General features: G+C 42.6%; 1 protein-coding gene across 2 annotated transcripts in view; it reads right to left on the reverse strand.

The window, feature by feature from the left end:
- The window catches only part of FURIN (furin, paired basic amino acid cleaving enzyme), a 391128-nt gene that overhangs the window by 78656 nt on the left and 287301 nt on the right, over window positions 1-25171 (reverse strand). For both annotated transcript variants that reach the window (XM_077472137.1, XM_077472136.1), the window contains exons 7-9: window positions 10759-10847; window positions 4934-5106; window positions 2751-2963 (exon numbers count right to left, since the gene is read on the reverse strand). In XM_077472137.1, the coding sequence (XP_077328263.1) occupies window positions 2751-2963; window positions 4934-5106; window positions 10759-10847 (475 nt within the window). The remainder of the gene's footprint in view (window positions 1-2750; window positions 2964-4933; window positions 5107-10758; window positions 10848-25171) is intronic.

Raw genomic sequence — 25171 nt, forward strand, 5'->3', positions numbered from 1 at the left:
TTTTTGTTTGTTTTTTAAGCACAAAACTGTTTTTCCCCCCAAAAAACGCGTTTGAAAAATTGCTGTGCAAATACCGTGTGAGATAAAAATTTGCAACGACCACCATTGTATTCTCCAGGGTCTTTGCTAAAAAAAAAAATATATATATATAATGTTTTGGGGTTCTCTGTAATTTGCTAGCAAATAAATGATGATTTTTACATGTAGGAGAGAAATGTCAGAATTGGCCTGGGTGCTCCAGAACGCCTGATGGCGCTCCCTGCATGTTGGGCCTCTGTATGTGGCCACACTGTGTAAAAGTCTCACACATGTGGTATCGCCGTACTCGGGAGTAATAGCAGAATGTGTTTTGGGGTGTAATTTGTGGTATGCATATGCTGTGTGTGTGAAATAACCTGATAATATGACAATTTTGTGGAAAAAAAAAAAAAAGGAAATAGGCCGTCAGTACTTCAGGTGTGATCAATTTTCAGATATTGGCACCATAGCTTGTGGACTCTATAACTTTCACAAAGACCAAATAATATCCACCAATTTGTACTTATTTTTACCAAAGATATGTAGTAGTATGAATTTTGGCCAAAATTTATGAAGAAAAAATGACTAATCTGCTAAATTTTATAACAGAAACGAAGAAAAATTCATTTTTTCGCAGAATTTTCGGTCTTTTTTCTTTTATAGCACAAAAAATAAAAAACCCAGCAGTGATTAAATACCACCAAAAGAAAGCTCTATTTGTGTGAAAAAAGGACAAACATTTCCTATAGGTCCAGTGTTGCATGACTGAGTAATTGTCATTCAAAATGTGAGGGCACCGAAAGCTGAAAATTGGTCTGGTTATTAAGGGTGTTTAAGTGCCCAGTGGTCAAGTGGTTAATAATAGAGCTTGCAGTCAGTAGTGTTAGGAGATAGTGCGTGCTGTCTGCGTGCTCTGTACCCAGTACATACCGCTATAATATAGGGCAGGCCCCTACTTTCAAACATCCAACTTACAAACATCTCCTACTTGCAAACGCAAGGAGACAGCAGCAAGTGAGATGAAAAAAGATGGACGACAAAACAAATTATACAGGGGTGATAACCCTTCCCTATGTTTTCCAAAAAGCTTAAAAATCGTTTTTTTGACTGGAGCTACACTTTAAAAATGTACCGGTTGAAAATGACAAACAGATTCAACTTAACACAACAAACCTACACAGTCCCTGTCTTGTTTGCACCGCCTGTATACTGCTGTTCTGAGTATATAGGGCCTGGGGGCCACACGCATTTCCTTTTTTTAATATGGGTACGGGGTTCCCCTTAATATGCGTACAAGACCCAAATAGGCTGGTAATGGGCAGGGAGGGCTACCCATGCCATGTTTCTCAATGATTTTCAACCATATTGCAGGAACCAGATATAACATTAAAACCGCAAGCAGTTTTAAATGGTGTTATTTCCGTTTAATGTCATTTTGTGCAGGGACTGTTCTAAACACGGGAAACACGTGGCACTTCACAGGCATACTACAGACACCCCCCCAGGCACCATATTTAAAGGAATATTTCACTTTTTTTTTTCCACTTTAATCATCATTAAAATCAGTGCTCCCGCCAAAACGGCAGTTTTTAAAACTTTTTTTTGCAGTGACCCATGTCCCCTGAGGCAGGAGGCAGGTCCCCAAACCCTTTTTAGGACACTATCTTGCATATTAGCCGTTAAAATTAGCACTTTCCATTTCGAACGTTCGAGTCCCATAGACTTCAATGGGGTTCTAACGTTCGTACCGAACGCGGGGGTCGTTCGCAAGTTCTGGTGCGAACCGAACCGGGGGGTGTTCGGCTCATCCCTACTCATGATACATTGATGTGATGGTCAGTGGGAAGAATGGTCCTTACACTTGTGGTCATTGGGAAGAATTGCCTCCTTACAGATAGCTAAAAAGATCAATGGTGTGAGTGGGAACTTATCTGAGAGGCAGAAATTGCTTAATGCTGAAGGAACCCCTAGCAACCTCTGGAGAAACCTTAGGGTTCTACAGAACCCTGGTTGATAAAGCACTGTTCTAGAGGGATCCCACAGGTATGGTAAATGCATATGTAAAAATATCCATACCTGGAATTCTTCTTTAAGATATGGGTAGATACTCACAGGTATGGTATATGCATAGTGACCTTGGAAAGCTTACAGTGTCGATCGAAGCTAGAAAGACGTGTAACTCCCCACTGGTGCTCAGTGCATGGGAACAAGCGTCCAACATTACCAATCCAGAAGTGCCTGCATAATGAAAGCAAGACGTTCTCAACTGACCCAGTGCTCGTTAAGGTGTAGGACTTCAGCCAACACTGCTCCAGCAGCCACACCCCCCGATGCATTTCACCCACCCCATCGGGGCTTAGTCAGAGCTCCTCCATGACCAAGCCCTAGAGGGTGGGACGAAACACATCAGATTGTGTGTGGCTGCTGGAGCAGTGCTGTCTGAAGCTATAAACCCTTAACGAGCATTGGGTCGGTTGAGTGGCATCCTGTGCTTGTTACGGCAATTGGAAGTCTTCCTTAAATGTATGTACCAAATATTCTACATGCCAGGAAGTCAGGTGAAATATGCCAGAAGGGGGATCTAACTTTTCCTTGCTATATATAAAAGATTATATCTTGCATCCCAATATTAAATCACAAATGCCATGCTATTCTCTATGGCCATACAAGGGAAGTAATCCTCCTTATGAGTTTAGCGGTGAGAGGAAAGAGTGTACAGAGACAATACTTACAATCTGTCTTTCATTCTGATTCCCACTGCTGTATGTGGTAGCCAGTGTGGAGGAACAGGCCTCGCTGTACCATGGTACATTGCCATACTGGGTGGTGCTGCTGATGGACAGGGTGTAGATGCTGTTTGTATAACCGTCGCAGTTGCAGCTGTCACGTTCTCTTCCGCCATTCCCGGAGGCCCAAACATATATAGAGCCAAGACCATAACGACCCTGTAAAAGCAACAAAACACAAACTGATGACATAAGCAACGTACTTATAAGTTTACTCTCAGACGGCTGTTTAAGGGCATGTGCAGATGGGCATTGCTGACAAACACTGGTGTTTGCATTTCAATAACTGCTGCTAAAATGCATGCTGTGTTTTCCTTGCACACAATACAATCACATCTTAATTGGAACTGATGCATCTAAAGAAACCCAAAATGAAACCGGTCAAATAGCTTAAAATGGTCATCCACACTGCAGCAAAAGACAATCTGCAGGAAAAACAAAGCCTGACTGCACAAGCCTAAGCAAGAGGGACAGATCTTACATCCGAAACAATGAATGGTCTCTATGGGCATTTTTTTTTTTTTTGATGTTTTCATTGAGCATACCCCTCACTCCATTTTCATATCCAATCTATTCTTTTTACTGCCAACCTTTTAAGAGGACATCCAATTTTCTTAAAGGCCATCCTAACAAACTGGACTATCAGTCTGTTTCTTGCAGCGCTGAAACGACAATATTTCCCATTTATCAGTTTCTGGTCCCTCCTGTTTATAGTGGATATGCCACTGTCCCAATAAAACACGTATTTTTGCACCTTACAATATGGGAATCCACCAGGGGAATCAGAACACAAGCTTTATAGTAGCTGAACGGAACTGGGAATTCTGATTAATGTTGACACCTTACCAGTTAAAGATTAACCCCATTTTTGTTAAGAAAAAAAAAAAAAAATCCCTGGGTGATCAATGTATATGGCAGGAATTTTAACAAACTTTAAAAAAGGTGATTTCCACCTTTTGTTTCTCAAAAGTTTGCTCTGTCTGTTATGTTGTTTGGATAATATATTGAATGAAAGGCCTGGTTCATTAGAATTACCCGCTGCACTCACAGTGTTCTAATGAGAAAAGCTGAAGTGTATGCATCCCCTCAGAAGTAATTAACCCTTAGGGAGTACGCTCACCAAAACTGACACTTATGCCAGGGTTGCTTAACATTTGACTTGTAACTTAGTGCAAACTCCTCGGAAAATCAGTGAGCCAATCACACAAGCAGGAAATGAAATTTTTGGAGATGTTTTGTACACCAGCTGGGTACAGAACAACTCCAGGTTGCCATATTGCATTTGAAGGTTACAGAAAATTACACAAACTGCAGATTGGAAAGTAAAGGTCATTTTTAAAGAACATTCAATTACACTATGACATCTGTAACAACTGTTTAAGCTATATTTTTTTTTTTTTTTGCTATATTTTTTCCCAAAAGTGAAATTGCCCTTGCAAAATTATAATACAATACTTGCCAACAACCATGCAAAACTAAAATAATCAGCTTTGTGTGAAATCCTAAACTAATCCATGGCCATGAGATACCCAGATTTCACAAGTGGCTCCACCTGTTGGAAATCTATTGATGACCATTGATTACCAGTCCAGAAAAATTAAGATATGAATAAGGATATGGAAAAGGATATGGATTTCTATAAGTTAAATGTTGAGTCTCACTATTTTTTGGAAGGTTCAGTGAGATCCTACAGTAAAAATATATTGTGCTTCTTTAAAACCTTTAAAATGCCTTAAAAGAGAAAACCTGTCAAGCAGCATTACAGGTAAAAAAATAACCTGCAACTATAGAAGAACAATATATTCCCTGTTTGGCCTGATATTTTCAGAGCGGAAAAGTAATTGTCATTTTATGATGTGAAAAGAGTAATTAAAATGTTTTATTGACAAGCTATGATAGAGGAAGATTACATCCTGGCACCGTTGTGCTGAATGTTTCCAGCTACAGAAACAATGCCTGGAAAATGAAGCACCTGCAATTTCTATTCACACAGTATCGGAAGGGAAGAGATCACATGAATCCGATCACCCGGCTGTTTTAGAACATTAAACTATTGCAAAAGAGTAGGAAAACCCTAGATGTGTCATCAATGCAAAGCTTACAAAATTGACAAAAAAGTTAAAGTCTACCTGAGTGACCCCTCGGACAAAAGCCTCTTCTGCTAGATGGGCTGGACCATCCACGGTCTTGCCATCATCCTCTGGTCCCCAGCTGGCACTGTAGATATGGATGTGGTTAGGATTGAGACCCAATGATCTTGCTTCAACAGCATCAGTCACTTCACCATCTAGCATTCGAACACCTGCCCAACAAAAAAAAACTGCACTGTCAATTCTGCATCATGGAATGCGCGACTACATTTTTTCTTCAGTGGTAACATAAGACGAGAAAGGAAATATACAGATTGAAAGATGACGTTTCAAATGCAAAATTAACTAAGATGGAAACATCCCTGCTGGCATGTGAAAAAAGGTTACCGGAAAAAACACAAAATAACCGATCTGAACTGGACACTCAAATTCAAAGACCAGCTGAAGACAATACTGCCAAACAGATCTTGGGGAAAAAACATTCAGCCAGGTTAGAACACAATTCTGATCATTACTACAGTATTTCCCCCTAGGAAAACTGGCATCATGACCATTTTTAGCATGTGCGCTTGACTCATTCCTCCAAGTGCCTAAACGTGAACATTTGGGTAGCCCGAGTGTTCCATTTAGGACTGAAGCTGTGCCAGAACCATTTTCATGATTCACAGACTACAACTGCAGACCAGATTGAAATGTAAACCCCCCCCCCCCCCCCAATTATTTTATGAAGGTCCTTCAGCTGGCATATGCACATCATCAGAGACTTAAAATACACCCTAATCAGCCATAACTTTATGACCACCCAATACTCAGAAGGTCCCTCTTTTTCCTGCACAAACAGCCATGGCCCATCAAGGCATAGATGCCACTAGACCTCTGATGGTATTTTCTGGTATCTGGCACCAAGCCATCAGTAGTCAATCTTCCAAGTCCTGTAAGTTGCAAGGTGGGGCCTCCATAGATAAGACCACAGATGCTGAAACAGGCCACTGCCATCAAAGAATACTGTTTTCATGAAGGGGTGTACTTGGTTAGTAACAATGTTTAGGCAGTTGGTATGTGTCAAGTAAATGGCACATAAATTCCAGGACCGAGAATGGCCAAGAGCGTGCGAAAGCTGACAAGAATGGCCGAAGGCGGCGAAAACTGACGAGAACAGCTGAAATCTGACGAGAACGGCCGAAGGCGGGCGAGAACTACCGAGCACCGCCGAGATACACAGGACATCTAGCTCTGTATCTGGGTGGCGCCATTTAAAAAAAAAAAAAAAGCTGCAAATAAACTGACAAGGCTGCAATTGACACTGACAAGGGTACAACGATGGACAAGGCTGCATGACAAAGCTGCATATGACGCTGACAAGGGTACAACGATGGACGAGGCTGCATGACAAGGTTGCAAATGATGCTGACAAGGTTGCAAATGATGCTGACAAGGGTGCAATGATGCTGACAAGGGTGCAATGATGCTGACAAGGGTGCAATGATGCCGACAAGGGTGCAATGATGCTGACAAGGGTGCAATGATGCTGACAAGGGTGCAATGATGGACACGGCTGCAGATGGACACGGCTGCAGATGGACACGGCTGCAGATGGACACGGCTGCATTAATGGGCATTTAAATGTAAGTTTTTTTTCCTTAAAATTCCCTCCTAAACTTGGGGTGCGTGTTATACACAGATGAATACGAAAATTCATCAGACCAGGCCACCTTCTTCCATAGCGGTGTGCTCCAGTTCTAATGCTCATGTGCCCATTGTAGGCGCTTTTGGCTATAGACACAAGTCAGCATGGGCACCCTGACCATTCTGCAGCCCCATACACAGCAAACTGAAATGCCCATTTGTTCTTCTTTCAAGAAATCAACTTCAAGGACAACATATTTACTTGCAGCCCAATATATCCCACCAAATTTCAGATGCCATTGTACTGAGAAAATGTTATTCACTTAATCTGTCGGTGGTCATAAAGTTATGGCTGATTGGTGTTTATGTAAAGTGAAACCACCCCCCCCCTCCCCCTCATTTCAGAAAAAGCAGGAATGGTTAAACCTCGGTGTCCTATTGGGAAGATCGCCTTTTACTTCCTGTTTTTCAGACACCATAACAAGAGGGAAAATCCTCAGATAATCAGAAAACTGCCCCCAATTGACGATTCCCTCTTGACTCCAGTTTTGGTGACTAATTAAAATGTTCTCACTTTCAATATTGGTGGCATTTAGCGAAGAGCTCAGTCATTTTTGAATGCTCTTTGGAATCCTTGTTGAGACCCCCATGAAGTGGCTACCTGTACCGGGTTGATAATCTGCAGTGGGGGACACTGAACGTCCCACAGCTGCAAGTTTACAAGAAGCATTTAAAAATACCCCTGAAAGCTTGTCCTGAAAAATTGTATGTTAGTGCATATAAAAAAAGTATCACGAACAGTACTCAATTTTCTCTGTCACAATTGCACTAATACGGCTACAATCACATTAAGCAAGAAGCATTTACAAATGTAGCCGAAGGGTGGGGAATGCCTTAGCTGCAGATGATTGGTCGTTTACAGGTGATCTCTTCCTGGTGGGCTCAGGCACATTGGTTTTTTGTGTCCTCCACTAGGGAGATTCACACTATAGTGTCTTGGTAATATTGATGTTAAAGATGAGCTCAATAATTTTTGCATGGTCTTTGAAACCCAAGATCCTGGTAGAGGTTCTTATCCTTCTCTGCATTATCCTCTATAAAACAACAAAAAAAAGGTTATAAATAGATAACCTGTTATTCTCCAGTCACCCCGTATGGTTTCAACAGTTTGTCTAGGTCAGGAGTAGGGGAAGCCTCCTTTGCCGGCACTCGACTCCCTCCCCATCAGCAGAGCAGTGCAGGGAAATGTCAGCGAGACACTAATGCATTCCAATTTCAGAATTCCCCACACCGCACTGAGGTGGAGGCACCGTGCCCCCCCACACATTGTAAAAGATGGGAAACATTGTTTGGTTGTCTAACTTTGCTGTAGGTGCAACCTTAGCTTTTGTGATGGGGAAGAGATTGGGTGCAGTTCTTCAGGGGGGCGGTCCCTGTTTCCAGGAGGAGGACTGTCATTGGCCACTGCTAAAGCCAATCACAGTCTTGCTAGCTCTGTCCACCATCTGGAGGAAGATGACTCGCTTGGTTGCCACTACCAATCTCAGAAAAAAGGGATTTCACTGTGATTGAGAAAACAGTCAGGTAACAGTTTGTGGAATTCCTGTTGAGCTTCTGGGAATTTTGTTGAAATTATTCCTGAACCTTTGTATCACTTACTACTGAACCCTGACACTCTGTGTCCTTTTAAGACACAGCCAGTATTCAGCGCAATGAAAATCACACCCAACTTTTGCTGTGGCTCAGAGGGCTGCACTTAGCTTGAGCTGTGGGGGCCCCACTTATGATCCTGCACACAGGCCCACTGCTTTCAGAAAATACCCCTGACCTGAGCCCATCATTGCGCATCCATTTCTGATGCATGTATGTGACGTCACATAAATCAAATACAAGCACATCTCTGCTTCCCTTCACCACTCTGCATATCACAGATGAGCAGAGGGTACAGCGGTGGAGCAGATGAGTAGGAGGGTACAGCAGTGGGGAAAATAAGCAGAAGTGGTTTAGAGGTGGGACAGAAGAGCAGGAGGTAAAGCAGTGGAAGAGATGAGAAGGAGCTTCAGTAGTGGGACAGGAGAGCAGGGGGGTACAGTAATGGGGCAGATGAGCAATGGGTTACAGTGGTGGGACAGAAGAGCCGGGGGGTTCAGTGCTGGGGCAGAAGAGCCAGGGGGTTCAGTGATGGGACAGATGAACAGAGGGGGTTCAGTGATGGGACAGATGAACAGAGGGGCTTCAGTGATGGGTCAGATAAGCAGAGGGGGTTCAGTGATGGGTCAGATAAGCAGAGGGGGTTCAGTGATGGGTCAGATAAGTAGATAGGGGTTCAGTGATGAGTCAGATAAGTAGATAGGGGTTCAGTGATGGGTCAGATGAGAAGGGGGTTCAGTGATGGGGCAGAAAAATCAGGGGGGTAGAGCAGTGGGGCACGGAGGTGTATTGTTGGGACAGATGTGAACGGAGGTGTATTGTTGAGACAGATGAGCAGGGAGAACAGAGGTGGGGCAGAAGAGCAGGTGGTACATTGGTGGGGCAGATGAGAAAGCAGGGTTACAGTGGTGGGGCAGATGTGCAGGAGGTATAGTAGTGGGAGAGATGAGAGGGGGGTTCAGCAGTGGGACAGAAAAGCAGGGGGGGTACAGTAATGGGGTAGATGAGCAGGGGGTTAATGTGGTGGGACAGATGAGCAGGGGGGTACATCAGTGGGGCAGATATGAAAGGAGGTACAGTGGTAGGGCAGATGTGCAGGAGGTACATTGGTGGGGCAGATCAGATGAGAAAGGGGGTTACAGTGGTGGGGCAGATGAGCAGATAAGTTCAGTGTTAGGACAGATGAGAAGATGGTTCAGTGGTGAGACAGAAGGGCACGGGGGGTACGGCGGTGGAGCAGATGTTCAGGAAGGTATGGTGGTAGGGCAGATGAGAAAGGGAGAACATTGATGGGGCAGATGTACAGGGGGGGTTACAGTGGTAGGACAGAAGAGCAGGGTGGTACAGTGGTGGGACAGAAGAGCAGGGTGGTACAGTGGTGGGACAGATTTACGGGGGGGGTGGCAGTGATCTGAGGTGTGAAGGTGTAGGAATTGGGGCTGATCTGAGGCGTGAGAGTGTAGGATGTTAATTTCTCACTACTCAAGTAGTTTACAGCATTTAAGCCCCATACACACTATCAGATTTTCTGCTGATTTTTGTCTTCAGATTTACCAAAATCATGTAGTGCAAGGGCCTGCCTGATTGCATACAAATTGAAAATCCTAAGGTTTGACCTCATATTATATTGTTTTGGTAAATCTGAAGGAAAAAAAATCAACAGAAAATCTGATAGTGTGTATGGGGCTTTACTTTAAAAAAAAAAATAATAATCCTTTTTGTGATTGAGAGTGTGAAGTTGACTTTTTTTGTTATAAAATCGGCACTCTCAATTTCTTTGAAAATATATCTTTTGGCACACTGTGATCAAAAGGTTGCCTACCCTTGGCCTAGGTGTACTCAATGGAATTAAAACAGTCACCAGGTCTTCTTTTTTGCATTTAATGTTGACAGCAAATTGCCTCAAAAAGCAAGGATCAAAATCTGATGCAATGTGGCTTCATGTAACCAGCTTCTTTAAAGGAAAGCTTGTGAGAGATATTTATAGTCAGCCATTGCTGACCAGTTAAAATTAGAAAAGGGTATATTCGGAAACTTCCGATAAGCATATTTATTCCAAGTCCATTAAAAAAAATAAAAATACTTAAGTCATTAAAATAGAGTGACTTGCTGCCCACTTAGCATTCTCCAAGGGAGAGGTCAGCAGCAGCCGCCATACTCCTACACTACAGGTTTCCTTTAATCGCAGAAAAAGCCAATTTTCTACAGATGGGAACAACCACATTTCCTACTGATCAAAGAAACAAACATAAAAAAAAGATTACATTCGCCACGCTATAAGGATTCAACTTTTATTGATCTAATATACACCAAGCTTTAATTGGCTGCTCTGTAGGACTATAAATTTGCACATCATTACTTTGTTCAGTTAGGCTTTGCAAATGAAATATAGAAGCCAATTGGTAGTCATGCACAACTGCTACAGGTTCTGTTTGCTCCAGTCTTAGTAAATTTCATAGAGTTGAGAATGTGACCATAAACAACGACACAGACTGCTCTGAAAACAACGGTAAGAGACTGTTGCTCTTTTCTATAAAGTAATTTCTACATAAATTGCCCCTAAATTATATTCTGAGCGACATGCTTACCACCAATCTTGGCGTTATAAGCTATTCCAACACCGCAAATCCCATTATTTGCAACTGCTGCCACCTCACCCGCGCACCGCGTACCATGCCTATAAAAAAAGAAAAGAAAAAAGGCACACAGGTTAAATCACACAAATCACACTGAAATAAAATTTTCACATACTGGATTTTAAAGCAAAGCAAAACTGTTAACTGTGAACTGTGAATATTTCCTAACATCTCCTGAGCTCCAGCTAATAACAATTCACAGTTATTCTGTAGGTAAAGAAAGAAAAAAAAAAAATCTATGTGGCTGCCAACATCAATGAGAAGGGTAATTATATACTGAGGTGTTTGTTTAAAAACCTCACATTTTAGCCAAAGAAGAGACTGAAGCCTTTGTGTGTTCCTGGAAATGCATTTTTATTAAAACATACTTATCTATTTGCAGATGTGTGTTAGCATTGATTCATTCCGCTTGCACTCGGGCCCAATCCAAATCACAGACAGGCAAGATGTCAGTTACTGCTACTGTATCACACCAAGCTGTGACCAGGACAGAGTCTCCGCAGAGTTGAATGAAGAGCTGTATTGTGCACACAGGTCATAAATCTCATGTGTCTGCTCCATTTTGTACCATGGACAGGATCCACAGCTCCGAAAGACAAACACTAAAAGTACATGAGCTTGGCAAAGGTCTATTGGTTTTCCAAGAGCCTGTCCATTTCATTAACCCCTTTTCAGGTTCTGCTCAACTTCTCCAAGGTAGTAGTACACAGATCTAAAATTGGAATCATTGTATATTCACACACTTGTTACTACGATTTTTAAACTGTAATTTGTGGCCAACAAAGAGTGCATCAGACTATATGCATGATGAAAACAAAATGGAAAGCACATCACTAATTACTATAAAATCAATATTCTTATATACAGAATATTGAGAATGAGGTAGCTCCAGGCAACAAGAACAGTTGTTCTTTTAGACACTTTTGATCATCAGGTTTTGTATGCATGGCTGGCCCTACCATGGGTCCTGGTGGGTCCAATGGTCCCAGGCGGCAGTTTGCGAAGGGCGGCAAATTGACACCCACATTTTTTTCCAGTATTTTTGTGTACAGGGGCGCAGCTATGAGTGCACATCAGTCAGGGGCGCAGTGCAGCTCATTGGCCTGCTGTGCGGGTTGGAGACAGAAGGAGAGGGAACTTCCAGACGTGAGAAGCTCCGTGTCTACCCCCGTCCAGCATGGGAGATGCTGCATCCCAGTGAGCAAGGTTTCCAGGCTGCAGGTGGGGCACAAAGCAGCTGGGCTGGCCCTGGAGCCAATGGCCGCCCATTTAGTTCACGGAATGGCAGGGGGCCAGAGCCTAGAGGTCAGCTGACTTGGGAGGACTGCAGTGGGAGGGGGCTGGAAGAAACACCATCACCTCATCTCAGCATAGGTGTAATTGCTGCCAGATGCCACAAAGACAAAGTGTCACAGTAAGTACAACTGCCTTTTAACTTATCTTTCCTAGCACTGCCACCCCCCTCCTTTCCAGCAATGTCACCCCCCAGCACTGTTACTTCCCTCTCCCAGAACTGTCACTGTGACCCCCCCTCCCTCCTAGCACTTTCACCCCCCTCCTAGCACTGCCACCCCCCTCCCAGCACAATCACTGACAACACCCCCCCCCCCACACACACACTGTCACTTTTTTTTGGGGGGGGGGTAGCATTTCAAACTTGTACCCAGGTAGCACAATGTCTTGGGTGAGTTCTGTTTGTATGTTAGAGGTCAACTGGAATCTTTGATGGAGGACTCTGGTAAGCAAATAAGGTAAACATTTATTGGGAGAGTGTTTTTGGTTGATATTCTGTCTCTAATTTTTATCATAGGTGTATTTTAAATGAGATTTTATATATTTATATATATATATATATATATATATATATATATATATATATATATATATATATATATATATATATATATATATATATATATATATATATATATATATATATAGCTTAGAAGGTAGTTATTTGTCTATTGCTTTCAGGCAAAATACAATTTTGGTGTTTTTTTTTTTAATGATTTTTGATGCATAACCTAAAAACTTGAAAGGTGCTCACAAATTCCAATTATTATCAAAACTCTCCATTCAATAAAATTGGCACAACAAATATAATAAAATATTATATATTACCATAGCATACTAATTATTGGGCATGCAATACAATGGGTATGATAAACACGCTTTTATATTTGAATATCAAAACTAAAAACAGACACAATCATTTATTTGGTGGATTTAGCTGCCTTCTGCTCAAAGAGTTTACAAAGTTCATCTGCAGTCTTTAAACAGACCAATTCCCAGTTATGAGAAGTTTCTAAAATATGAAAACAAATTTACAGTTAATCCAGCTATACAGTGGAGATTGGGAATTTGGGTTTTTTCTTGGGCCTGTTGTCGTGCTTTGTGAGTGGGACAGTCCATTCATTTCAATGGGCTGCCCTACACTCAACAAACATGGCAAATTAGTCAACTTTCCTTTTTAAGCTTTGCCCGTTTACGCTTTTAGCACTTGCACAAGAACATGCTCCTTGCTTAGCACTTCTGGGGTGCCATTAACAATGGCACCAGAAGTGTGACAAGCTTTTTTTTGCATATCATCTAAGGGCGTAAATTGCGTGATTTTCAAAGAGTTGTCGCACAACACTAGTGTGAAAGGGGCTTTAATTAGTAGTTTGTGACTGACCAGGACCTGCACTGATTGGCTCCTGACCAACAATGAAACAGATGCTGTCCATCACAAGCTCCAGATACTGTATATAGTTGGAAACACACACCTCAAAACAAGAGATGTCTTTGATGTTTGTCCACTCAAAGACGTGACTAGTTCTACAATCTGATTCTACGGTAGGTAGACTTGAAATTGTCCCAAAAAAATAAAAAAATAAAATAAAAAACTTATTTTTTTTCTTTTAAACAAACCCAGCTTTAAAAACAAAAGAAAAACGCACATCAAACAGTAAATTTAGGTTACCAGAGTTCACATTCTACATAATGCGAATGATGTTAAACCTTGAAAAGAGAAGGCCAGCTTTCAGTCTCCCGTCTTTAAAGATGGAAAATATGGCATACCAGCTGTGGTTACAACCTTCACCTTGACATGATTGCGGCAGCTCTCCAATCAGGAGAATTATAGCAAGTTAGTTTGAGCTGGACAGGCCAGATAAAATATGACAGCTAAATAGATTTTACAATAAAGTACATCATTTTAACCCCGGTGTCAAAATCTTACAAGTCCATTTTCATGGCAGGCAGGTACTCTGTGGCACCGAATGCCATTTTCAAATCCAGCAAGCTGTAAAATATGCTGCAAACCAGTAATTTCACAATGACAGGAGCAGTCAGCATTTTTAAACCAGGACATAAAGTCAAGTGTTGTGAAAGGTATATCCTTTGGGGCCACAATCATAACAAGAATCCTGCATACCGGCATAAAACTGCACAATGCTAGGCTCTTCTCTCCTGTGTATCATTTGTAGCTGCAAACTTCCTGCATGGTAATAGTCGTGCAAGTTTTATAAGCAGAAACAGCTTGAGAATTTCCTATAAATCACCCTTAAAGCAGCTTATTTTCTGGACCGTGTCAGAATGGGGGAGGGAAAAAAAAATGACTGATAGAATGTCCAACGCTGTGCTAGAGAGAAGCATGCTGTAAAATAGACTGCAAAATCACTGTCATAGTTGATAACATTAAAAACGATTCCAGCTACATTCTTGCTGACATATGCCATCGGTCTGACTTCCTAGGACAGTCTTAAATTTAGGAGACCTACCCTTGGAAACTTTCTTTTGACTTACAAAAATATCAAAGTGAAAGTCTCAGTAATTGTCCAAATACAAAGTTGAAATATAGGTATGCATTTTTACATTTTGTAGTTTTGGTAAGCCAGTTTTGTGATTTACATACCTCTTGTATAATGTGGTGTCAGGTTGGTCACACGCACTTGCGAGTTTCAGTAAGCCCCTGCTCACACTTGAGTGAGTGCATAGTTAGGGGATTTAATGACTTATTTTGCATGTTTGTATGCAGAACTTGTAATACCATCATGTTACGCATGCATTGTTTGCCTTTAAATAATTTTGTTCCCTCCTCACTCTGTAGCTAGGAGATGCTCTGTATAGCTAGTGTCTTTAGTTTATGTTGTTAGCACATGTAAATGCTGGAGCTAGACAGACTGATTTTTTTTCACCTATCTGATGTTCATGTGAAGCACAAGTTTTCGATTAAAGCTTTGTACAATCTGCAGGATGTCAGTTGGATCGAGTTACCACCTACACTGCTGAGACTGTAGTTTACAGCTATCTTGCCACAACTGGCCTCAGACATAATTGGGAGTGCCTAAAGAACTTGCATGTACTTTTAGCTTCAGAAGACACAATGGTCAGGTGTGAACAGGCCCATTGAGAATAATGGACTTATTTTGAGCACCGGGGGGTTCTATGCTACCTTAGCCTCCTGTCTGGTCATTTCATATTGTACTTTTTTGACCCATAGATGTGTGTTTTTCAGACGCTCCCATTAAAGTCTTTAGAACCGACAACGTGTGCTTCTGAGTATTGTCATGCTTCAGGAGCGATGAAACAAAACTCTTATGCCCCATACACACAATCAGAAATTCTGTCAGAAAAAAACTTGGATGGTTTTTCCGACGGAATTCCGCTCAATCTTGGCTTGCATACACACACTCACACAAAAGTTCTCTGAATTTCCGACCATCAAGAACGCGGTTACATATAACACTACGATCAGCCGAGAAAATTAAGTTCAATGCTTCCGAGCATGCGTCAAATTGTTTCCCAGCATGCATGATTTTTTGCACGTCTGAACTGCATACAGACAAGCGCATTTTCGGATTTTTCCGACCGAAATATAGAGAACATGTTCTCAATCTTTTGCTGGCTGGAATTTTGCCAGAAAAAGTCTGATTGAGCATACACACGGTCGGAATTTCTGACCAAAAGCTCACATCCGACTTTTGCTGGCAGAATTTCTGATCGTGTGTATGGGGCATAAGGTGTGAATGGGGGCTTATTGAACAGGCAGCATAGTGGCTTTCAATGTTACCTCTTGGTCTCTTACCACTGCATGCTTTTTGGCCCCATAAACATGCTCAGGTGTGAATGTGCGTTCAATCTGGGTCCAGCTTTGTGGCTTATTATGTAGCCTCGCAGCATATTGCCTGTTAATTGATCATCATCATCACCTCTGACCAATGAGCAGGGAGTTGACCCAGCAAGCTACATCATCCTGACTAGCCAAGGTGTGCATACCACATGAGCGGTTTCTATTGCCAAAATGCTACTACTACCTACAAAAATTACTGTGAAGCTGGACACTTCTAGGCTCCCTGTTTTTCTGGGGCCCTGGCAGTACCCTTGTGGGAAGGCGCGGCATGCTGTGGCAGCAGTAAACACTCGGAGTCCAGATGCAGCAACAGAACTGTATTGTAGATAAAGTCCAAACATACTTACCCAGCGGGGAGACAACCCAACCGGGTGCACTCACAGGCTGTTGCAAAAAACAGGGTAACAGCAGGTCCCGGATGATCAGAGACTGTCTTGAGGAATAGACTGTAGCCCGGCAAGTTTGTGCCCAAACGGGAGTCTTCCAGGAAGGACATTGTGTCCCTGCTCTCTCTCTACTCATCTGGAACCTCACCTACCACTAATACTGTCCCTGTTAGATGGGTGATCTGTCCCTATACCCTCCACACACAAAATGTGCCCCAGGACCTTAAATAGGCTCTGTCTGACCCAAGAGTGCCACTAAAGTCACATGGAATGACAGCATCCAATTGGATAGCTCCCCAGCGACCTGAGAAACTATGTTCCTCTTGACTTCCCATCCAACTGCAATGCCACTGTGGTTGCATACCACCTGCAGTGGAGAAAGCGGACTACACCCTGGTCCACTAAGTATAGCTAAATAGAAATTATGCAGTCAGTTTTTTTTTTTTTAATGCACATGTTGTCGGTACAGAAAACCAGGGACAATTACAAGCACATATCCTCCAAACCAGAAGTTAGGGACTGCTAGCAGCCACCAATAATACATGCCAACAATAATTGAAAGTACACCTCTAATGAAAATGTTATCAGATCAACAAAACAGGTAAATCTGGGCCAGTTGGCAGCCAATACTTTGTCTGTACTATATACAGAAAATAGGTAGAAAAAAAAACTCCCATCTGGTTTACATCCACATCTTCAAACCTTTAAAACCTAAACTTCAGCACACAGCTCATTAAACAGATAGACAGCGAAAGTGATCGGAGATGCACCAAGCCAGGTGTTTCACACCGTCCAACCCTGCCTCCATTATCCTCAGTTCAAGTCAATTAGTGCTTAAGTATGCAAGCTGGAGTTGTGCTGCAAATGAGATTCATGTTGATCAGGGATGAAGTACAGCCATTAAGAAGATATAAAAGAATGCATTTGGAGGCCATCTTTTAAACCCATCCCAGCGTTTTATGACTAAAGTGATGTAAGATCACAGCAAGAAAGACAGCTGCTTCTACCGTGTGAAAAATAGAAATCATTTACAATACTTGTATTTTTTTTTTATAGAACTACAAACAACACTAACTACCTTTGTGTTTAAACTGAGGATAATGGAGGCAGGGTTGGACGGTTTGAAACACCTGCATCACTTTCAAGGGTTTAGTAACACTTTAATGTGAAAAAGGAGTGATGGTAAATTTTGGAAGTTTTTCACCATGTTAAAGATTGACACTTTTGTTGTAATTTGGGACTCTGATACCATTTTTGCTACACTGTAGTGTTTGTTATACTTTGCATTTTATAAGCAATTGGTAATTGACTTTACTGGAGAAGTATGGCCAAAGCCCTTTTGGCCATACTTCTCCTATGGACCATAAGACGGCAGTTTGTTCTGCACTCCTGTGATCCGTTTTCAGCTGATAGTGGGCTGAAGCCTACTGTCGGCCGATGTCACAGAGCTAGTCCACACTCTGAATAGATCCCGACTATATGGTGGGTATCCACCCAGAAGCCTTGACTGGCACCTGCCTTAGCCTCTCATTGATCTGCTGCTAGCCTGAACCAGCCCCTCTCGCCCCTTCCACAGTCCAGCGCTCCAGCAAGTGCAGGTGGGGAGAGCAGACAGCTGCTGGCTGACAGTCCCAGTTCTTTGCTCAGAGCAAATCAGTCATCGGATTGATGCTGCAACCACCTAGGTGAGCATACAAGTTTATTTCTTTTTAAATCCTGAACTTCTCTTTTAAAGGTGTTGTAAACCCTCACCGTTTTTCACCGTAATGCATTCTATGCATTAAGGTGAAAAACCTTCTTTACTGTAGCAGTGCCTCCAAGCCCCCATTATACTTACCTGAGCCCTGAAATTCGCATGACGGGAACGAGCACACCAGCTCCAGCCGGTGTCTCGTGTCCCGATTGGATAGATTGATAGCAGTGCAGCCATTGGCTCCCGCTGCTGTCAATCAAATCCAAAGACGCAGGTGTCGCAGGGAAGGCCGTGTTTGGCATTCATGTCTATGGACGCAAATGCTGGACTCAGAAGAGTGCCTGCAAGGTAACCCCCTCGGGAGAGCGCTTCTCCTAGGGGGTTATCTGATGCGGTGAGGAGCCATGGGGGGACCCCAGAAGAGGATCTTCTGGGCCACTCTGTGCAAAACTAGCTGCACAGTGGAGGTAAGAATGATATGTTTGTTAGTTAAAAAAAAAAAAATCCTTTACAATCACTTTAAGCACTGCATCAGTAGTATGTTTATATATTTGTAGAACTTGTCGTTTGGCCAGTGAGTGATCTCTGAAACAAATCAATGGTGGGGACACAATAACAGCCACAAAATAAAGCAACAGAATAGTTTATTAAGTCTTAGAAAAAAGACTCACCAAGGAAACACCAGGAGTAAAAAAACAAAACACTACAAAATTGATACGTCACAATATCAGTATCTAGACACTAAGGTTAAATGGGATCAGAAAATGTCATTTTATGTAAGAAAAAAAACGTTTCTTCCAATATGTGTTGAAATGCTAGACTACTATAAGGCAATGATTGCTAAATTGCTGCACAGCTGAGCATTAAAGCACTTTTTTTTATATACATGGTAACACTTATAAGAGATTTTGATGTCTGGGTTTACATATAGTTTAATGGACATGACATTAAAAATAAGGGTTTGTTTATACTAGTGTTGCTCGTGGAAGAGTGATCCGAGGCGGATCATGTTTTTAGAAAGTGGTGCAGGTACAGCCAACGGGCATTCAGGAGGCACTACTGCCACCTCCTGAATGTCCTTTTTTTCTTGTTTGACAGTCAAATGGGCTTTTTTTTGTTTTCAAACTTTTTTATTGAAAAATAATAAACAGAGTAACCAACATGTGGCTGAGAAGAGATACCCATACAGAAGAAGAAGTTAATGTTACATGGCAAAAATCCTGTACAATATGTAGAAGTAAACATACTCATTAATTCCTAGCAAAAACACAGGAGTCAGGGAGTGCGGAACTATTGCAATCATGGTAATCCGCATGGACGAGATGAACATTTAGAGTCAATATTATAGAATGCCACTAAAGTAAAGGGCCAAAAGTACAAAATAAAAGAAAATAAAATACAAATTTAAACCAGGAATGGGGGGGGGTGGGGGTGGGGGGGAGACTAGCACAGCTAATTCAGACGTCTGAATACAGACCACGGTTTCCATTTAGCTTCAAACACTGGGACAGAGTCATGTAGAATGTGATAGATTTTCTCCGAGTGCATCATTAGGTCGACTCGTGACAAAATCTGAGCAAGTGGTAATGAGGGAGATTTCCAATTGAGTGCTATAGACCATTGCATGGCTAAACAGATTGAATGGATTAAACGTCTCAGGTGCTTGGGGGTGTCCGGTGGAGACGGAAATAACAGTGAGTGGCATGCCTCCATATTTATAGTGTAGCCGGTCAACTTATTAATTAGACCAAAGAGATGTTGTCATATGGGTTGGATACGGTCACACTCCCAGAATATGTGTCTGAAAGAGCCTGGGTGGGGGCAACCCCTGAAACAGTTGGGAGATACCTGAGGGAAGATCTTTTGCAACCTCAGGGGTCTATAATACCATCTGGTGATTACTTTAATGGCTGTTTCTCTGATTGATAATGCTTTCGAACATTGGCACATATTACTCCAGTTTTTATCCCAGTCAATTGTATTGCCCTCCAGTTCCAGCTCTTGTTCAAATGGGATTTTTTAATGGGAATACCAGACTACAACTGCAAGCCTGGCGCGTTTGGCAGCCACATTCATGAGAATGATTCACAATCAAAATATTTGGTGAAAGTCACATTCACGTGCTTAATGAATATTCCCCTTCAGCTGGCCATACACAGCTCGAATTCTGACCATCTCCTGCTGTATTGTCTGAAAATTCAATGGCTCTCCTATCTGATGCCATCACAGCCCCTGCACCTATGCATATATGGCTAGCCTTGGTGTAACATACCACTTGAAGGTAAATTAGTATATTTAAAGGGGTCTGTACATCACACTAAAAAGAGGGGCAATAGTACAAACTTTGACTATATAAAGTATAGGGGGTTGGTTTACTAAAACTGGAGCGTGCAAAACTGGTGTAGCTCTGCATTGAAACCAATCCGCTTCAAATTGTATTTATTTTTGTCAAAGCTTAATTGAACAAGCTGAAGTTAGAAGCTGATTGGTTTCTAGGAACAGCTGCGCCAGATTTTGCACTCTCCAGTTTTTTTTTTTGTAATTCCTTTATTTACTTTTTCAAATGAAACAGTTTCACAGTTCAAAGAAAAATGACAATGTTCAAGATAAAATAAAAAACAGAGACAGGAAATGAATACAGTTCGATGAGATAACAGCATCGTCAAATAGTACATAACATGTGACCAATCCCCTGGTCGTGCACTCAGTGAAATACGCATGGGAATGAAACTGGGCATCATGGCCAACTGTGCACTACTCTGAGGGGAGCCATCTGACCGTAGTCCCAGCGACCCACTGTTACCAGTTGGGCCACCAGGATAGTGCTGTGAGGGACTTACTTAAACCTGCCAAGGAGGATCGTCCCATAACCAGCTAGGCCCAGCCGACTGGCATAACTGGTAGATTAAAGAAAGCAGGATATTCAAAGAATCTGGATGGGCCGGCCTAGGGCTGGGGGCGTCTCAGGGAAAGAAAAAAGGACAACGAAAGTGGAAAGGCAGGATGGGAAAGATGGGGGAGAGAACAAAGAGGGAGAGAGAGTGGTGGCGCCTCCCGGCCAGAGGGTAATTCACGCCATAAGGATTAATCAGGCAAAGCAACCTCGCGGAGGTAAGCTTCCGTGTAGATGTAGTATTGCCATGGTCACCATGTCTCCCGAAAGGCCTCCTCCCGCCCACGCAGAGTGGCAGTAAGATCTTCCATGTTTCTGATGTCGTTCACCTTGGCAAACCATAGAGATTTAGTTGGTGGGGTCTCCGATCTCCAGCACAAGGGAATGCATGCCCTGGCAGCGTTCAAAAGATGGATGGTAAGAGAGGCTTTGTATTTCTTAATGGATAGCTTAGAGAGGTGCAGTAGACAGGCCGCGGGGTCCCCCCCCCAAGGAAACACCAGTCAGGTGTTCAATCGTGCTCGTCACCTCCGCCCAATAAGGCTTAATTTTGAGACAGCCCCAGAAGATGTGCAGCATCGTTCCCTCCTCCACACCACAGCGCCAACAGATACTGGGGACCTGTGGGAAAAAACAATGCAGAGAAACGGGCACTCTATACCATCGAGTCAACAGTTTATAGCAGGATTCCTGGATCCTAGTGGCAATGGAGGACATAAAGTATCTTCTCTCGCTGAGAGTCACTAAAGTGGACGCCTAGGTCCGCCTCCCACCTAGTAAGAAAGGGGGGGACGAACCCGTCCACTGGAGAAATCAGGGAGGAGTAGAGTAGAGATAGACAGTGACGGATCGGTTCCCTGCGGTGACAAATGCGTTCCAGCTCCGTGAGTGGGCGCGATATGCCGGGCGACCTCGCACATCTGCGCAAAAAATTACGCAGTTGGAGACCGCTCCAGAAGTCCATTGGGGGGTCCAGCACGGACACTCCCGCTTCTATTGCGAGTTGGCCGTCTGAGCCAAGAAAGTCATAAAAATGAAACCGCCCTGCTGTTGCCAACCGTCCAAAAATGGGGTTCTGCCTGCCAGGCGGAAAGTCTGGATTACCCAAAATTGGCACCATGGGGGAGGGCATCGGGGAGACCTAGGAATGTCGGATTGTATCCCTGACCACCCGCAAGGTACTGCCAAGCGTAGGATGTTCATTGAGGCCTCGCGGCAGCGGGGTAGCGACCCATGGCCAGCTCCTGGCCATACCCTCTGAGTCCTCCAGTTCCATCGTCACCCACTGCTTGGCCTCTGCATGGCAATACCAGTCGACCAGTCTAGTAAGGTGAGCTGCCCTGTAGTACGTTCTAATGTCCGGGAGACCAACTCCTCCCCTCTGCTTAGTCATATAGAGGATTTGCAGTCTGATACGCGTTTTTTGATGTGACCAAATAAAGCCGCGGAACAGCGAGTCAACTCGCTTGAAAAAAGACGGAGGCAGACGAATGGGGAGGGCTTGCAGTAGGTATAGTATTCTAGGCAATGCGGTCATCTTAATGGCATTACAGCGGCCAAACCATGTTAAAGTAAGTGAATGCCCACTCTCCAGTTTTAGTACATCAAAATGTGATTTTTATTGCTATGCATAGCTTTTGTTTATGTATGGCTTCTTGTAGCTAAACCTTGCCTGGAACGCTAACTAATAATTTCTTATTACATATAAGACTTATTTTAAAAAACCTTTATACAATCAATACAAAAATATTTTCATCATATATCAGCACAAATTAACGTTTTATTTAGAAACCTGCTTTTGCATTGTGCATCCAGTGCAAAAATCAAGATAACTGGAAATGCAGCCATTTTTATAACGGCACACAATACAATTTTCAATCATTTTCTCCAGTTCTCGAGTGCTTCCTGACCAGAGGCCTTTACAGGAAGTGAAGCGTGCAAGGAACATTGCTTCCCTGGCCTAATGAACTCGCCATCCAATTTTCTATCTATGCCTGCTCTCAAGACTTCTATTACATAGCTCAGATTGCTGAAAACCGATCATTGAAGGAAAAAAAAAAAAAAAAAGAAAACGCTAAAATACTTTTTGCAATGCACTGTAGTCTGATTATTCAATAATTATGTAAGAAAAATGAAAAAGCTTTTAGATAAAAGCTTTTGATTAACAATTTTGTCAGGTATTTTCTAATCTTCAGGTATCCTCATACCTAGGCCATTCCCCCCTCTGAAGTTTCACACTTTGAACATGGGAGCTGTTCTTACTGCAGGTGCGGGCTGTGGTGTCTCCAGAGAAGAACTCCAGTACTTGGGCACATTGTAGGGTAAAATTAGTGGTAAGAGGGATCCTGAATAAATACTGTTCACTGCACTGAAGGTGTGACAAAGCGCAGATCAAACATGAATTACAAACACAAAATTGTCTATACAAGGCTTCTTTTGGTCAATAAGTTTGCACCAAAAATTGCCCTGAGCTAAATCATCATCCAGAAGAAATAGAAAACCTAGCCTACTCATTATAAAACATTGGGCTAACCGCAATGGTCAGTGTTGGAGCTATTGAGGGAGAACTGATAACTCATGCAAGGCAGGGGTGGACAATTCATTTTCCCAATGGGCCCCATGAAAAACTGGCACTGTTGGGGAGGGTAAAACTGATAGGCTGAACCTAATTCTGCTCAATTAAATAGCCCAATTATATGGCAGCACATAACTAGACATGATATCCCCCTTAAAACAAATTTGAACTACAAATACATAAGGAGAACCCACCTTACATAATATGGTAGCTAGCACCTCCTTGGGCCTAACATACATTGAGTCAGCATAGCAACCTGTCAATGGGAACCTCGTGAGGGTATTTATATATTAATTTTACGTTTTATACATGCCCCAAGCATGTGACATTACTTCCACAGCCTGTTAAGGTCTAATAATGGAGGGACTAGGCTCTGCCCCTTACCCCATCATAGCTTTGTTGTCCACCTCCCATGGTGTGCCCCAGGCTTTTGTGGGGTGGCGGCACCCCTCCTACACAGAAAAGCCACTCAGAAAGGGCAGAAATGCAACCACTGCTATCTTGGTGACTGCAAGACCAATGAGGATGGAAGGAGGGCTTGAAGCATAGCTTCTGTTTTGTTGACTGGCTGGCCTGGATCCAGACTTCTTTCCCAGGGCCATGACACAGTGTAACACCCTGTGGGGGGGCAGATGTTTGGCTGCAGCCATCTCTTGTAGACACCCATTCTCTCGCATAAAAAAGCAGTTGCCTTCTAAATATAATCAATACAGCTGTATTGCATGCATAACATACATGTGTATAATATATATATATATATATATATATATATATATATATATATATATATATATATATATATATATATATATATATATATTGAATGATAGGAGAGCAAAGGGATTTTAATGGTGCACCATTAAAATCCCTTTGCTCTCCTATCATTCATGAAATATTTTTTGGGGATGTGGTGCCTATCTCTGCGGGTGTTTGCTACGTTTTGTTGAACCAAACACACATATACATATACATATACATATATATATATATATATATATATATATATATATATACTTATTTTCAATGGACCTCATGCAGGCTATACAGAGGCAGCCAAAGAGACATATGTGGCCCCAGGGGCTGTAAAATACCCAGGTCTGATGTAGGGAATATTTTACTCTGGATTGCCATGGTGGGCTACATATCCCTCACCCCACCCGACCAAGTAGGTCTTTAAGACTACATTTTTCTGCATCAGGAAAAGTCTACTTGCTGCTACCCCAACCTCAGGAACCCATAAACAAAATATGTAATATATTGCAGCTTACCAGTCTTTCGATGTGGTGGCTTTTTTCACCCAGTTTCACACACTGCACTTTATAGAGAAGCAGCGTTGTCAGCTTAGGTTATTCTTTAGGTTTGGACTACAAACACTTATTTCCCTGGTAGGTCACAAGAGAGTATAGAAAGGTGCCAGCATAATTTCAGATATCAGTTCTGTGCACGGGAAACCAGATCAACCGGTATCTGTACTTGTAAAAAACATTCATCCACAAACACAAAACGAATGTGTCTACAAATGGTCCCTATCCCTGTTCATGTGTCTCATTAAAGCGGAGGTCCACCCTAAAGTGGACCTCCGCTCATCGGAACCCTCCCCCCCTCCGGCGCAACAATTGGCACCTTTCAGGGGGGAGGGGGGTGCAGATACCTGTACAGTACAGGTATTCTGCACCCACTTCCGGGATAGCGCTCTGCGGAAAGG

Source organism: Lithobates pipiens, unplaced genomic scaffold (assembly GCF_037356315.1).
Source record: "Lithobates pipiens isolate NorthernLeopardFrog02 unplaced genomic scaffold, aLitPip1_a1.2 Scaffold_8, whole genome shotgun sequence".
NCBI classification, from domain to species: domain Eukaryota; kingdom Metazoa; phylum Chordata; class Amphibia; order Anura; family Ranidae; genus Lithobates; species Lithobates pipiens.